The sequence below is a fragment of the Nerophis ophidion genome, linkage group LG08 (genome assembly GCF_033978795.1).
Source record: "Nerophis ophidion isolate RoL-2023_Sa linkage group LG08, RoL_Noph_v1.0, whole genome shotgun sequence".
Lineage (NCBI taxonomy): Eukaryota > Metazoa > Chordata > Actinopteri > Syngnathiformes > Syngnathidae > Nerophis > Nerophis ophidion.
This window is the reverse complement of record NC_084618.1, coordinates 65,699,657-65,715,950: the sequence shown is the minus strand read 5'-3', so window position 1 is coordinate 65,715,950 and position 16,294 is coordinate 65,699,657. Positions and strand designations below refer to the sequence as shown.

At 41.8% G+C, this 16,294-nt stretch overlaps 1 protein-coding gene across 2 annotated transcripts in view; it reads right to left on the bottom strand.

Moving 5' to 3' along the window:
• The window catches only part of si:ch211-180a12.2 (uncharacterized), a 54,746-nt gene that overhangs the window by 15,038 nt on the left and 23,414 nt on the right, over window positions 1–16,294 (bottom strand). The window contains exons 5-8 of one of the 2 annotated variants that reach the window (XM_061909424.1): window positions 12,227–12,337; window positions 11,996–12,157; window positions 7,378–7,695; window positions 4,779–4,829 (exon numbers count right to left, since the gene is read on the bottom strand). In XM_061909424.1, the coding sequence (XP_061765408.1) occupies window positions 4,779–4,829; window positions 7,378–7,695; window positions 11,996–12,157; window positions 12,227–12,337 (642 nt within the window). The remainder of the gene's footprint in view (window positions 1–4,778; window positions 4,830–7,377; window positions 7,696–11,995; window positions 12,158–12,226; window positions 12,338–16,294) is intronic. The other variant, XM_061909425.1, reaches the window with a different exon arrangement.

Genomic DNA, 16,294 nt, shown 5'->3' with positions numbered 1-16,294 from the left:
CTTATTTAAACAAGCAAGATGGCGGCGCCCGGACGGGCTGCGACACTGCGGTGCTCTTGCTAAAGATGGAACATTTGGCGGAAATGCCGGACAGTTCTGCAGACTTCATGGCTGGCTCGCATCGTGGTCACTCCGTGATCACGTACGACCGCCAGACACTTCTGGATATGGACATATCGGGCCGTTTTGGACTGATAGACGCGTGCGTGCTAAACATGCTAACTAGCATGGGAATACGTCGGCGGCTACATCCAGCGGCCTGTGAAGCAGGGGAGTATAGTAGCAGCGGGGGCCGTCTACGGAGCAGACGCCAGCGGTGTGATCGGAAACGCGGATGCCGAGCGGGGCTTAAAACAAAGCAGAAGGCTAATCCCCACAGAACACCACTTCCCTCCATCCTGAAGACGGATTTAGATGAAAGATGCGAGACTCCTGGTCTGGGTAAGGAGTCTGTTAAATTAGAACAAGTTTTTTCTGCTTTGAGTGTTTCAGAGTTGGACATGTGTTTTACCGAGGTGGCTAACTATGATGCGTGCAGTTTATCAAAGCAACAAACAAACAATCGAAAAATCCCCGTTACTGAGGTGGCTAACCATGATGCGTGCAGTTTATCAAAGCAACAAACAAACAATCGGAAAATCCCTGTTACTGAGGAGGCTAACCATGATGCGTGCAGTTTATCAAAGCAACAATCAAACAATCGGAACATTCCCGTCGTATCAATTCCTAGATATAGTCGTAATTATACTGAATGCACTGGGCATAATAAACACAACATTATTAATATTGCTACTACGGATAATTTGATCAAAAATTCCCTAAAACAGCCCACTACCTATAATATAGGTTTTTTAAACATAAGATCATTGTCTCCCAAAACGTTGTTAGTTAATGATATCATCAGAGACAACAATCTTAACGTCATCGGTCTCAGTGAAACCTGGCTTAAACCAAACGACTTTTTTGCGCTAAATGAGGCATGTCCTCCTAACTTTACACATGCGCATATTGCCCGTCCGCTTAAAAGGGGTGGGGGGGTCGCACTAATATACAACGAAAACTTTAACCTTAGTCCTAACATAAATAATAAATATAAATCGTTTGAGGTGCTTACTATGAGGTCTGTCACACCGCTGGCTCTACACCTGGCTGTTATCTACCGCCCCCCAGGGCCCTATTCGGACTTTATCAATGAATTCTCAGAGTTCGTTGCTGATCTAGTGACACACGCCGATAATATAATCATAATGGGGGACTTTAATATCCATATGAATACCCCATCGGACCCACCGTGCGTAGCGCTCCAGACTATAATTGATAGCTGTGGTCTCACACAAATAATAAATGAACCCACGCATCGCAACGGTAATACGATAGACCTAGTGCTTGTCAGGGGTATCACCGCTTCCAAAGTTACAATACTCCCGTATACTAAAGTATTGTCCGATCATTACCTTATAAAATTCGAGGTTCAGACGCATGTTCGTCAAACTAATAATAATAATAACTGCTATAGCAGCCGCAACATTAATATGGCCACAACGACAACTCTTGCTGACCTACTGCCCTCGGTAATGGCACCATTCCCAAAATATGTGGGCTCTATTGATAACCTCACTAACAACTTTAACGACGCCCTGCGCGAAACCATTGATAACATAGCACCGCTAAAGTTAAAAAAGGCTCCAAAAAAGCGCACCCCGTGGTTTACAGAAGAAACTAGAGCTCAGAAATGATCATGCAGAAAGCTGGAACGCAAATGGCGCACGACTAAACTTGAGGTGCACCATCAAGCATGGAGTGATGGTTTAATAACTTATAAACGCATGCTTACCTTAGCTAAAGCTAATTATTACTCAAATCTCATCCACCGTAATAAAAACGATCCTAAATTTTTGTTTAGTACGGTAGCATCGCTAACCCAACAAGGGACTCCTTCCAGTAGCTCCACCCACTCAGCTGATGACTTTATGCAATTCTTTAGTAAGAAAATTGAAGTCATTAGAAAGGAGATTAAAGACAATGCGTCCCAGCTACAACGGGGTTCTATTAACACTGATACGATGGTATATACGGCGGATACTGCCCTCCAAAATAGTTTCTCTCGTTTTGAGGAAATAACATTAGAGGAATTTTTACAACGTGTAAATGGAATAAAACAAACAACATGTTTACTTGACCCTCTTCCTGGGAAACTGATCAAGGAGCTCTTTGTATTATTAGGTCCATCAGTGCTAAATATTATAAACTTATCACTTTCCTCGGGCACTGTTCCCCTAGCATTCAAAAAAGCGGTTATTCATCCTCTTCTTAAAAGACCTAACCTCGATCCTGACCTCATGGTAAACTACCGACCGGTGTCTCACCTTCCCTATATTTCAAAAATCCTCGAAAAAATTGTTGCGGAGCAGTTAAATGAACACTTAGCGTCTAACAATCTATGTGAAACCTTTCAATCCGGTTTCAGGGCAAATCACTCCACGGAGACAGCCCTCGCAAAAATGACTAATGATCTATTGCTAACGATGGATTCTGATGCGTCATCTATGTTGCTGCTCCTCGATCTTAGCGCTGCTTTCGATACTGTCGATCATAATATTTTTTTAGAACGTATCAAAACACGAATTGGTATGTCAGACTTAGCCCTGTCTTGGTTTAACTCTTATCTTACTGATAGGATGCAGTGTGTCTCCCATAACAATGTGACCTCGGACTACGTTAAGGTAACGTGTGGAGTTCCCCAGGGTTCGGTCCTTGGCCCTGCACTCTTCAGCATCTACATGCTGCCGCTAGGTGACATCATACGCAAATACGGTGTTAGCTTTCACTGTTATGCTGATGACACCCAACTCTACATGCCCCTAAAGCTGACCAACATGCCGGATTGTAGTCAGCTGGAGGCGTGTCTTAATGAAATCAAACAATGGATGTCCGCTAACTTTTTGCAACTCAACGCCAAAAAAACGGAAATGCTGATTATCGGTCCTGCTAGACACCGAACTCTATTTAATAATACAACTCTAACATTTGACAACCAAACAATTAAACAAGGCGACACGGTAAAGAATCTGGGTATTATCTTCGACCCAACTCTCTCCTTTGAGTCACACATTAAAAGCGTTACTAAAACAGCCTTCTTTCATCTCCGCAATATTGCTAAAATTCGCTCCATTCTGTCCACTAAAGACGCTGAGATCATTATCCATGCGTTTGTTACGTCTCGCCTCGACTACTATAACGTATTATTTTCGGGTCTCCCCATGTCTAGCATTAAAAGATTACAGTTGGTACAAAATGCGGCTGCTAGACTTTTGACAAGAACAAGAAAGTTTGATCACATTACGCCTGTACTGGCTCACCTGCACTGGCTTCCTGTGCACTTAAGATGTGACTTTAAGGTTTTACTACTTACGTATAAAACACTACACGGTCTAGCTCCATCCTATCTTGCCGATTGTATTGTACCATATGTCCCGGCAAGAAATCTGCGTTCAAAGGACTCCGGCTTATTAGTGATCCCCAAAGCCCAAAAAAAGTCTGCGGGCTGTAGAGCTTTTTCATTTCGGGCTCCAGTACTCTGGAATGCCCTCCCGGTAACAGTTCGAGATGCCACCTCAGTAGAAGCATTTAAGTCTCACCTTAAAACTCATTTGTATACTCTAGCCTTTAAATAGACTCCCTTTTTAGACCAGTTGATCTGCCGTTTCTTTTCTTTTTCTTCTATGTCCCACTCTCCTTTGTGGAGGGAGTCCGGTCCGATCCGGTGGCCATGTACTGCTCGCCTGTGTATCGGCTGGGGACATCTCTGCGCTGCTGATCAGCCTCTGCTTGGGATGGTTTCCTACTGGCTCCGCTGTGAACGGGACTCTCGCTGCTGTGTTGGATCCGCTTTGGACTGGACTCTCGCGACTGTGTTGGATCCATTATGGATTGATCTTTCACAGTATCATGTTCTCATATGTTCTCATAGTCATCAGTATCATCAGTATCACAGTATCATGTTCTCATAGTCATCATTGTCACCGACGTCCCACTGGGTCATTATTGTCACCGATGTCCCACTGGGTGTGAGTTTTCCTTGCCCTTATGTGGGCCTACCGAGTATGTCGTAGTGGTTTGTGCAGCCCTTTGAGACACTAGTGATTTAGGGCTATATAAGTAAACATTGATTGATTGATTGAAACGGGAATAGCGCTCATGTCTACGGTAAGAGCCGACTTATTACCACAATTTTCGCACCGAAACCTGCCGGTTGACATGTGGTAGAGAACCATGTTCCATAGTAAAGCGTCACATCATCTTTCGGTGAATGTAAACAAGGAAACAAGGAAACACCGGCTGTGTTTGTGTCGCTAAAGGCGGCTGCAATACACCGCTTCCCACCTACATCTTTCTTCTTTGACGTCTCCATTATTAGTTGAACAAATTGCAAAAGATTCAGCCACACAGATGTCCAGAATACTGTGTAATTATGCGATTAAAGCAGACCACAAAATGTCCGCTACAATCCGTGATGTCGCGCTCACCCGTCATCCTACGCGTCATCATACCGCAACATTTTCAACAGGATACTTCGCGCAAAATTTAAAATTGCAATTTAGTAAACTAAAAAGGCCATATTGGCATGTGTTGCAATGTTAATATTTCATCATTGATATATAAACTATCAGACTGCGTGGTCGGTAGTAGTGGGTTTCAGTAGGCCTTTAACATAGCCAGGTGTAAACCTAATAAATATATATCACAGTCATAACAACACAGTTGAACCTCTGTCTTACCGGAGTCATTTGGAGTCTCTGCCAGTTGAATTTCGGATACTTCTGGTGCAGCTGAGAGAGAGAAAAGATACAAATACTGTAAATGCTCAAATAATGCCTCTATTCTGTTAATCTGCAGGGCTAAAAAACAACATTTGGCTGTAACTAGTGATGTAACGATAATATTATTTCATAGAAAAGGTTATTGTGACTAAAATGAGTAGTTACCAGCATTACCACAATATTGTTAAATGTGCTCAATAAGTACGTAGTATACGCACTAAAAATCCAGTGACAACATTTTTTTTTTAAAATAAATAAACACACATCAATACATCACATATTTTTGTATTATTATTTGAGTGTTTCTCTTGTTCTGTTTTAATTTGTAAAGGTTTTAGAGTAGGGGTCGGGAACCTTTTTGGCTGAGAGAGCCATACAAGCCAAATATTTTAAAAAGTATTTCCGTGAGAGCCATATACTATTTTTTTAAGACTGAATACAACTAAATGTGTGCATTTTTAAGTAAGACCAACATTTTTAGAGTATAATAAGTCTCTTATTATATTTAATAACATTTGTTATTCTGAAGCTAACCAACAATAAATAAAATGCTTTGTACCAATAATGCGACTTCTTGAACAGGTGCGGTAGAAACCGGATGGATGGATTAAAATGCACGAGAATGTTTTATATTTTGAACATTATTTTTGACACTGTGATTACCAGCGGAATTATTCATTACTTATCGTGTTAAGCAATGTCAGCTAAGATATATCTGAGAGCCAGGTGCAGTCATCAAAAGAGCCACATCTGGCTCTAGAGCCATAGGTTCCTTACCCCTGTTTTAGAGTGTTTAATATTAAAGGCAAAATGGGTGTTACTTGTAAAGGGTAAAGATGTTGTGTCTTGTATTACTGCTAGTATTCAAACTAGCGAGCAATTAGCACGCTTGCTGTTTATCTGGGGAATGAGCAGCAACGCTGTGAGCTTTTTTTTTTTTTTTTAAATCGGGTAATGCATCACGGTTTTACAGTAACTCAAATTTGAAACGGCGATACTAGCGGTCTGAAATTTAATTGCGGTTCGTCATTATGACGGAAATCGTTACATCGCGAGCAGTAACAGGTGCGGCTGTAGAAACATCTTGATGTCGCTGCAGGAATAAGAACCACACTTTTCGGTCCATTGGCGGCGGTCACTCGAACGAGTATGACGATCCTCCTGGTAGGGGTGTATCCCTTTATGGAGGATGCCTGTGCGAGACTTAGTTTAACGTGGGGAGGCTGGTGCACAGACAGTCCCCACATGATCCTTGACAGAATCGGTTCAGGGTCTAGTGGCATGGAGTCCAAGACGACTGGGGACCCTTTTCTGCTGCAGCCTTTTTTGCCATCGCAGCTGTTGTGGTAGTTCTTAAATCTACAGTCTTCTGCCTGCTCCGCCGTTGAAGTCTTCAGCGTATCCCTAGCTCGGGGGCAGTCAGGTACTAGGCCTTTGCCAAGGGCCACCTGGGGTAACAGTAGTGGAGGGGTTAATATCCTAGTGCCCCAAGGCCCCATAGAGGAGCCTCCACTGCCAGATGCACTTTAACGTCATGCCCAGGACACATCCATAAGGCGCACTGGATTATAATATTTCTGACAGTCTCTTCAGGATGCGCTGTTTTTTGCTGCGTCTTCTCCCTTTCATCTTTTGTTGTAGTTTTTAGAGCTTACATATCAAGTCTACTGACAGATTAAGTTCAAACTATACGTCACTTTGTTTTGGAACTGGCAACAGCAGAGGATGAATGCCTAACACCAAGAGGATAACAAATAAGGAGATTATTGACCGGCTCAGACTACAATGGCAAATTTTCGGGACTTATGCAGATCCCAAATGCACATCAGCAGGTACCAATAGGTAAGAAAAGTTGGTTTTGCATAATGCGGTGAAACAAAACGCCAGATGATGTATCTCCTAATAGGTGCCATTTAGGGGTGCCTATACACACACACCATAATAATACCTGTACGTTGAAGCAAAGTACGTCTGACTATGGTCGTCGTAATGTTCCGACAATCCATCAATTATTTTGACACATTTTTCAACGCCGTATGTAATATTCTCAAAAAAAACATCGAAGTTTTGGTCTTGCTTGCTTAGCCGTACTTGTGAGCATTATTTATTGAAAAGGCGTCAACCTGCAGTCCACACATGTGACTGCCATCTACTGGTCACACTTATCATTTCATCATGTACCAAATAAAATTGGGTTGAGGTCAGTAAACACAACCGTAATCAATACGTACATTAGACACTTTTGATTTTTGAGAAAATTAAATAATTTTAGGTGCGCCTTATGGTCTGAAAAATATGGTAGCAGCATTTGAAGTGCAAGCAGCTTTGTTGGTTCTGCTACTCAACTGTTCTTGCTTTGCTTTATAGCCTGTCTATGATCAGGGTATTTACGATATATTTACCCGAGCAGGTGTTCAATTTAAAAAAAAAAAAAACCCTTTAAGTCAAAGTATGCCACCTAGTGGCAGCAGGAAGAATAGGACGACATCGTCATTTCTTTTGTGTCCCTGTGTCACCCAGCATTCTCCCACAAATGAACACAAAACATGCTCCTTACACAGCACGGTAAACCTCTCCGACACTCTCTCCATCACAATCTTGTCTTTGCCGGCGTAGGACACCTGACACTTAAACACCGCCCCCTTGTGGATGGCAATCTGCGGGATGAAGGTGAGTGAGGCGACAATCTGCTGCTGCGCGCCAATTCCGGTGGACTGCAGGGGCCCCTGGGAGTGCAGCTTGTAGTAGCCCATCTCACCTCTGGCGGGCAGCAGAGGGCCCTTCTCGGACACTGGGGAGGTGAGAGTTAGGCCGTAGGGCAGATGGATGGTGGTTAGCGGGTTATAGAGGCAGTTAAAGTTCGCTGTGGAGGGTCCTACATTAGGATTGTTAGCAGAATTAAGGTGAACAACAAGAGAGACAGCAAACAGAATGTTAGTCACTGACAAACAATAAAAAAACATCAGTTACTTTCACTTTCATTTGTACATACTGTACTAATTGCTTACTTCATACATATTTTTGAGATAGTATTTAATTTTTTAAAAATTATTTTCCATCTCTTTTAAAAAATATATTTTTCTTTATCATTTTTTCCTTGTCTTTGTTATTTTACATGAATTTATCGATCATGATTGTGCCATTCAAATGCTCACTCATAAAGCTAAGATAATTTTATTCATTTTACACTAAATGCAACAATAAATGAAAAAAATATTGTTTATATAATTTTAAAACAAAGTAGAAATTAAGTTTTTTTTTTTGGGGGGGGGGGGGGGGGGATATACAAAAATAATTGAGCAAATACCTGAATAACATTTGACAACATTATTTTGGAAACTAAAATGGACAATTCAAAATTAAAATCCAAAATACTATTATTCTGATTGATCATTAACTGGTAATATTTGGTTACTTTTGTTAAAATGCAATAATAGATAGTTTACAATAGATTTGGGCGATAATACCAATCAGGGTATCGATCTAATGCAAAGTAGTTACAGGGGCAGAATTGGACATACAGATATTCAAGTAAAATTTTCATAAATTTTTGATCATAATTTTAAATTTGACCAAAACAAAAGCTACACAACCGTATCAATTAATATGCACAATAACAAAAAAAAAGCAAAACTACTTTTGGCTCTTATGTCCTGAGTTTGCAAACTATACCAAAAGTGAGAAAAAAAATCATAATAATAAAACATTTTGATCTGATCACCAGTATTGACCATATACTGATATTATACTTAGTATTGTTACTGTCAATATCTGCATCGATCTGCCTACCCCTGTTCTATACAAGAGCCCGAGTTTAGCAGGTAGCTAGTCTTTCCTAGGGTGTGTATTGTAACATGTTTAGCTACTTCTTGTTCTCTAGTCCTCCAGTGATAATACTACTTGTAAGAAACAGTTTATTTGCCACAACTGAGGCAGTGAGTGATTCTGAATCTGCACTGTGGAGGGACTTTGGCTAAATTGCGTTGAGAACGCTTTAATGTCCAGTCATCTTATTAATCTTTTTTTTTTTAATACAAATTATTTTAGCTTGGTTATCTTAGTTTTGATGTTTCATGTAGCACCACTGAAAAAAATAAATACAATTCTAGTTTGTGAACTCAGTAGCAATAAAAGGATTCTGAGTCTGGTTTGTTCGTTTGTTGCTGTCAAATTTGCCTGACACATTCAAAATGTGTCATCAGCATGCATTATCATAGTAGTATTAAAAGCGCTATCGGCGGCCAAATGTCTATCATTTATATCGACTATATCGCAAACATGCAAACCTACTGTCTTGCCTGTGTTATTATCTTTCTGACAAATACACCAAATCCTAGCGCAGTTAATAAACCTCAAAAATTGATTCCACTATATATGGCCGCCAATGGCAAAAGGCCTCTGGAACTTAGTAGCTAATAGCTCATTGTTCATTTGTCTGATAATGATATAAGTTTAGGCAGGGGTCGCCAACCCGTCAATTGCGATCGACCAGTCGATCTTTGGGACCCTACCAGTCAAACGCAAGAATATTAGAAAAAAGTACTAATATGAAATCAGTGCTGCCTCTCATCCTGCTGTGTGCTCTGCTAAGAGCATTGCGGGCCATGCCCACAGGCGTTCCCTCTCCGCTGTGGTCGCGGCTGCAGGATATCTGCAATCAGCGCACCTGCAGGTTATGAGCGACCAGCCTTCATAAGCCAGCGCGTCTAGAGATCCGGTGCCAGAACGTAGCTTTTCCTTCCCAGTAAAATAAGCCAACACGTCTTCAGCCTACTTGCATGTGCATTCTCTCCCCCTGTGTTCCCTTCACGTCGTGTTCAATGTCTCTCGTGTTGTGTTGTCCTCCAGCTTCCCGACGTCCTCCCTCGTCGTCGAGCTGTCTGTTTCGTCTCCCTGGACGCCCTTTGGATTCCCTCTTGCCTTCCTAGACTTTGACCTCACGCCTGCCCACTGGCCACGACGCCTCGCTCCTATCCTCGACAATCTGCCTGCCCTCTGACGTACGAGCCTTTTTTGCCCTTATTTGACTTTCCACCTCGATCTTAACACGCATCCTCAACACCCTCTGGTAACCAACCTCAGATAATACTCACACATAGTCACATGACATATCTTTGGGTTAATCCCACACCGCACTCAAACATTGTTCTGTCAATAAACACGCTGACAGCTGACGACGTCATCGGCTCTCTGCCCTCTTCTTCTCCCGCTGTTCCGTCACAGTTAACAAGCCAAAGAACGGATTTTGTGTTGACTTATATACAAAAGTAAAAATTGACATGTGCAAAGGCAGTAATAAATGATAAAACTAGGCGGCAGCTAAATAAGGACTTCCCCTTTCACCCGCTCTTTATCGCAAAGGAAAAACCCGCCAGGGGAATATCTGATTTTACTACTCCCGGCGCTGACGTAATCTGACTCGCGTCCCACATGTGACCGGAGGAAATATACTACGGTACTGAAGCTTCACGGTGGAAGAGAGGTTAGTGCGTCTGCCTCACAATATGAAGGTCCTGAGTTTTCTGGGGTTCAATCCCAGGATCTTTCTGTGTGGAGTTTGCATGTTCTCCCCGTGAATGCGTGGGTTCCCTCCGGGTACTCCGGCATTCTCCCACCTCCAAAGACATGCACATGGGGATAGGTTGATTGGCAACACTAAATTGGCCCTAGTGTGTGAATGTGAGTTTGACTGTTGTCTGTCTATCTGTGTTGGCCCTGTGATGAGGTGGCGACTTGTCCAGGGTGTACACCGCCTTCCGCCCGATTGTAGCTGAGATAGGCACCAGCGCCCCCCGCGACCCCATTCTGGGAATAAGCGGTAGAAAAAGGATGGATGGACTGAGACTATAGTGGCCATAAACAATTAGCTTCTACTGCTCGAATGCTCAAAGTACGGCATTGGGGCCATCTGTGGCTTGTGACTCCTTTGCCATTGGCCATAGACACATTACAAAAAACACCAGCAAAAATTGGGAAAACAGCAAGAAGCACATTGACAGAAAACAAACAAAATGTTGACATCCGTAAAAATACCACAAAGCTGTCTTTAAAAAACAAACAAAACAAAGAGACCAGGGATTTTGGGCTTGAAAAGGTTGGTGACCACTGCTTTAATGATCCAAAAATGGATTAACTCACTGGAATATAAAGACAATATAACATACATCCATAAACGTGGATGCATATGCAAAAGTGCAATATATTTATCTGTACAGTAATCTATTTATAGTATCTGCAACTTATTGATTTGTTATCCTGCACGACCATGAGCTAATGCAACGAAATTTCCTTCTTATCTGTAAAGTTCAAATTTGAATGACAATAGAAAGGAAGTATACGTCTAAGTCAGGGGTCGGCAACCCAAAATGTTGAAAGAGCCATATTGGACCAAAAATACAAAAACAAATCTGTCTGGAGCCACAAAAAAATTTAAAGCCATATTCCATACAGATAGTGTGTCATGAGATATAAATTGAATTATGAGGACTTAAAGGAAACGAAATGAGCTCAAATATACCAAGAAATGAGGCATAATGATGCAATATGTACATACAGCTAGCCTAAATAGCATGTTAGCATCGATTAGCTTGCAGTCATGCAGTGACCAAATATGTCTGATTAGCACTCCACACAAGTCAATAACATCAACAAAACTCACCTTTGTGCATACATGCGCAACGTTATAAGTTTGGCGGACAAAATGAGACGGAAAAAGAAGTGGCATAAAAAACGTCCTAGAAAGTCGGAGAAAGTTATGCATGTAAACAAACTAGGGTGAGTTCAAGGACCGCCAAAATTAGTAGGACAAAACGGCGCTCGCCAAATACTCGAATCAGTGAAGCATGTTTCATACAAACAGTGCGCTTTATAGCAATTAGGGAGGTTTGTGTCATGTTTGTCCTCCTATAGAAACCAAATTAAAACAAAAAATATGTTTTTTCCCCTCATCATTTCCATTTTTCATATATTTTTGAAAAAGCTCCAGAGAGCCATTAGGGCGGCGCTAAAGAGCCGCAGGTTGCCGACCCCTGGTCTAAGTCTAAGTCTAATCTGTATTACACAAAATACTTTTTTGACCACAGCCAACAGGGGGCGCCACAAATGTCATTTACAGTCACTGTGAGAAAAACATAAGAGTCAGCTCTCGTTGCCTGTCTTTTTGTTGGTTTTAGTACCTGTGAGAGAGGTGTCAAAGATGGGTGTATCATTTAGGAACCAAGCGGTCTGGACTCGGTCCACCCTCCTGCCTTCGATACTCACGCTCACCCTGCCCTTTTGACCCACGACTACGCGAGGAGGGAGGATGATTCCCGACACCGCCAGAGATTTCTGCTTCTCTGATTGACGGGCAGAAAGACGGGTCACTCGAATGAACACATTTGATGTTTATCAAAGACGTCGCTCACCATCTCTTCTCCTCCAGGAAAAGCCGAAGCACAGCAGGAAGACAAGGACCAAGGAGATACACATCAGGGCCACAGAGGCTTTGGCAGACTTTGTGAGAACTGGTGACTCATCTGAGGAAAGAACAGGAAGTAATCAAAAGTATTTCACTATTCTTTATCATCATGATTTAGTCACTAAACATTATCGTGGATCAGGGGTATTAAAAATACATATTCTATTCAGACTAAATCTTATGTAGTCTACAGTTTATGTAGTTTTGACAGTTTTTCAGATTTATTTTGTTTTAACCGTGAGCTATAATCATCCTTTTAATAAATTCAGAAACACACAGTCCAAATATTTGTAATAGTAAATCTATGGAATCTAAGAGTTCCGGTTTGTCAGCAATCATCCAGTAGATGTGAAATGTGAAGTTTAGCTTTGCTGCACAACAGGTTAGTCGGTTATACTCTACCTGATGCTGACGCATTGCTGTTCTACTGTACTTGCAAAGCCAGTAAAGATCAGTGGTTTAAGTGGGGACAGATGAATGTGAAAACATTAAAGTAACACACCTTGAAAATAAAATTCACAAGAGGCTACGGGCGTCAAAGGCGGCATCCTCACTGCGTGGGGGTATAGCTATCAACCGAAGCATGATGAATGATTGAAAAACCGATCTCGGCCGTTAAGTTCATTGCGAATTTGGCATGTAATGGTCAGACAAGGGTTGTACGGTACTTACCTGACTCTCGCCAGATCCTTTTAGTTCGCTGAGCTCCACACAAGGATCTGGGATTGAGGGCAATGCAAACTCATTCAAGATAGCAAAAAATAATGAACCAGTCAGGATCGCCGGGCGGGATTTCATAGATGTGACGTACCGCCATATTTGCCAACCTTGAGACCTCTGAATTCGGGAGATGGGGGGTGTCCGTTAGTGCTGCAAGGGGTTCTGGGTATTTGTTCTGTTGTGTTTATGTTGTGTTGCGGTGCGGATGTTCTCTTCACAGTGTGCTGCACATTTTTAACAGTGTTAAAGTTGTTTATACGGCCACCCTCAGTGTGACCAGTATGGCTGTTGATCAAGTATGCTCTGCATTCACTTGTGTGTGTGTAAAAGCCGCATATATGAAGTGACTAGGCCAGCACGCTGTTTGTATGGAGAAAAAGCGGACAAGACGACAGGCTGTAGCGCATTGGTCCCCAACCACCGGGCCGCAGAATAATTTTTTATTCATTTTTATTTAAAAAAAAATAAATATACATATATATATATTTTTTTCTTATTAAATCAACATAAAAAACACAATATACACTTACAATTAGTGCACCAACCACAAAAACATCCCTTTTTCATGACAAAAACGTCCCTTTTTCATGACAAAGAAAAAAAAAAAAAAAAAAAAAGGACCCCCCCCCCGGGCCGCGGGACAAATTATTAAGCATTGTCCGCGGATACAAAAAGGTTGGGGACCACTGCTGTAGAGGACGCTAGAGGCAGTGCCTTTAAGGCATGCCCCCAATATTGTTGTCCGGGTGGAAATCAGGAAAAATTCAGAAGAAAGGTTGTCCCGGGAGATTTTCTGGAGGGTCACTGAAAATCGGGAGTCTCCCGGGAAAATCGGGAGGGTTGGCAAGAATGCGTAGCGCCGAAACGACTGTTTGATTCAAACAATGTGAGTGGTTAAAGTAGGATGTCGTTCAAGACAACGGACAAGTGGTTTACCCAATCACGTACAGATATTTTTTTACAAGGCCCCACCTTCTGAAATACATCTCCTATTGAGAAGTCCCAGATCCTTGTGTGGAGCTTAGCAAACTACAAGGATTTGGCGAGAGTCAGGTTAGTATGGTACACCACTACTAATAAAGTGCCGCAGTACTAATTAATCCAGAAAATCTACTATTGCCTTTAAAAAATACCAGTACTTTATTTTTTTTTAATCCACATACACTGCCATGCGGTGGTGATGTTATTGAGCAGAGGCGCATGAGTGTTTCAACGCACCCACACACAGCGCATACAAGCAGAAACACTGTTGAGAGGCAGAACGGCAAAAAACTCTGCAAATTCTACCAGTTAATAAGGTGTGTGAAGCGCATTAAGGAGGTATTTGGGCTTCAAAACTACCAATAAAGGTGACACTTTAAAAACAGAAGTGTCGCGCTGCAAGCATAGCTCTAAAACAGGCCTCGCCAAAGGTGGCAATACAGTATTACCACCTTTGTTTCAAACCTAGGTAATTATTTACATAATAAGCTTTCATATCTGCACTGTTTAAAGAGTGACAGGTAATATAGTTAACAGCTACCGATGTGCACACATAGATATGCAGACATGCACACAGCTGGTTGGCTTGTTGCCCATTCTTAGGGCAGACAGAACTGACTGAATTCCTACGGATTGTGTTTTATCTCCAACAGTGTGTATTTTGCCCGCTACATGTCTTATCTGTGTATCTTCAGCCTTATTTTTTTCAGTATTTATTCATGAATGTATTTATCTTAAAGCACAGATGAAAACTGGCAACCATAAATGATGAAGCATTTAATACCATGTCAATAAAAATGTATATTCCATTCTAACCTAATTCTAGATTATGGCATTGTTAACTGTTCTTTGAGTGCAATAATGCGCATGTGTTTAATGCCTTTTAATTTGAATTCCAATCTTCTATAATCATTCTTTGAGTGCAATAAGAAACATATGTTTGATGTATCATAAGATTTTTTGTTTAAATGAAGCTGATATAGTATAGCGGTATAGCTCGATTGATAGAGTGGCCGTGCCAGCAATTTGAGGGTTGCAGGTTCGATTCCCGCTTCCGCCATCCTAGTCACTGCTGTTGTGTCCTTGGGCAAGACACTTTACCCACCTGCTCCCAGTGCCACCCACACTGGTTTAAATGTAACTTAGATATTGGGTTTCACTATGTAAAGCGCTTTGAGTCACTTGAGAAAAGCGCTATATAAATATACTTCACTTGATATTTAAATTTTTTGTTGATTCCTCTACTTTGAAAAGTATCGAAATACAAATCAATGTACCTTTTGGTACCAGTACCAAAATATTGATATCGGGACAAACCTTGGTGTAAACAATACAGTGATGTGGCAAGGGGTGTCCAAATTCCTGGGGAAGATTACAAAGCTCTGCCCTTGTTGCTTTATTTCGAGGGTGTAGTGGTAGTAAGTGAGGGTTAGTGGTAGTGAGTGAGGGTTAGTGGACATTGGGACTGGGTCTAAATGTCTCTGCATGCAGAAAGACTTTTGACGAAACCCAAATGATTTGTGTATAGCATTCAATACCACAAATGTAATACATCATCTACATGTACAATAATACTAGCAGATTTTCAATGCGATAAGATAGGCATTATAAAATCGAAATCGAGGGACGGCGTGGCGCAGTGGGAGAGTGGCCGTGCGCAACCCGAGGGTCCCTGGTTCAAATCCCACCTAGTACCATCCTCGTCACATCCGTTGTGTCCTGAGCAAGACACTTCACCCTTGCTCCTGATGGGTGCTGGTTGGCGCCTTGCATGGCAGCTCCCTACATCAGTGTGTGAATGTGTGTGTAAATGGGTAAATGTGGAAGTAGTGTAAAAGCGCTTTGAGTACCTTGAAGGTAGAAAAGCGCTATACAAGTACAACCCATTTATTTATTTAAAATGTGTTATTATGTTTAATTTAGTTACTTGCTATTAAACATTTTCAGTTTTTTAATCTATTGTCAAAGGGACTTGAAATCGGATCTGAGGCCAAAAAATCAGATCAGGAACAGAGGCGAAAACCACAAAAATAAATAGTTAAAATAATAGTATATTTTATTTGTTACGCACTTTCCATTTAAATAGATCTAAAAAAACAATAAAATGTCGGTGTGGAGAGACGGAGCCGACGAGCCGACAGCAGGCTAGGACAAACAGCGGTCCTGCCCAACATGGCGGCCAGGAGGCGGAGCATGCAACGGAGCGGAGAGGCGGGGCACGCCTGGAACGACACTGCAGCCATCAGAGTCAGGTGCGTAAAAGACACACCTGCTCTCAATCCCTGCATTTTCTGCTGCAGCATAAAAGGGTAGA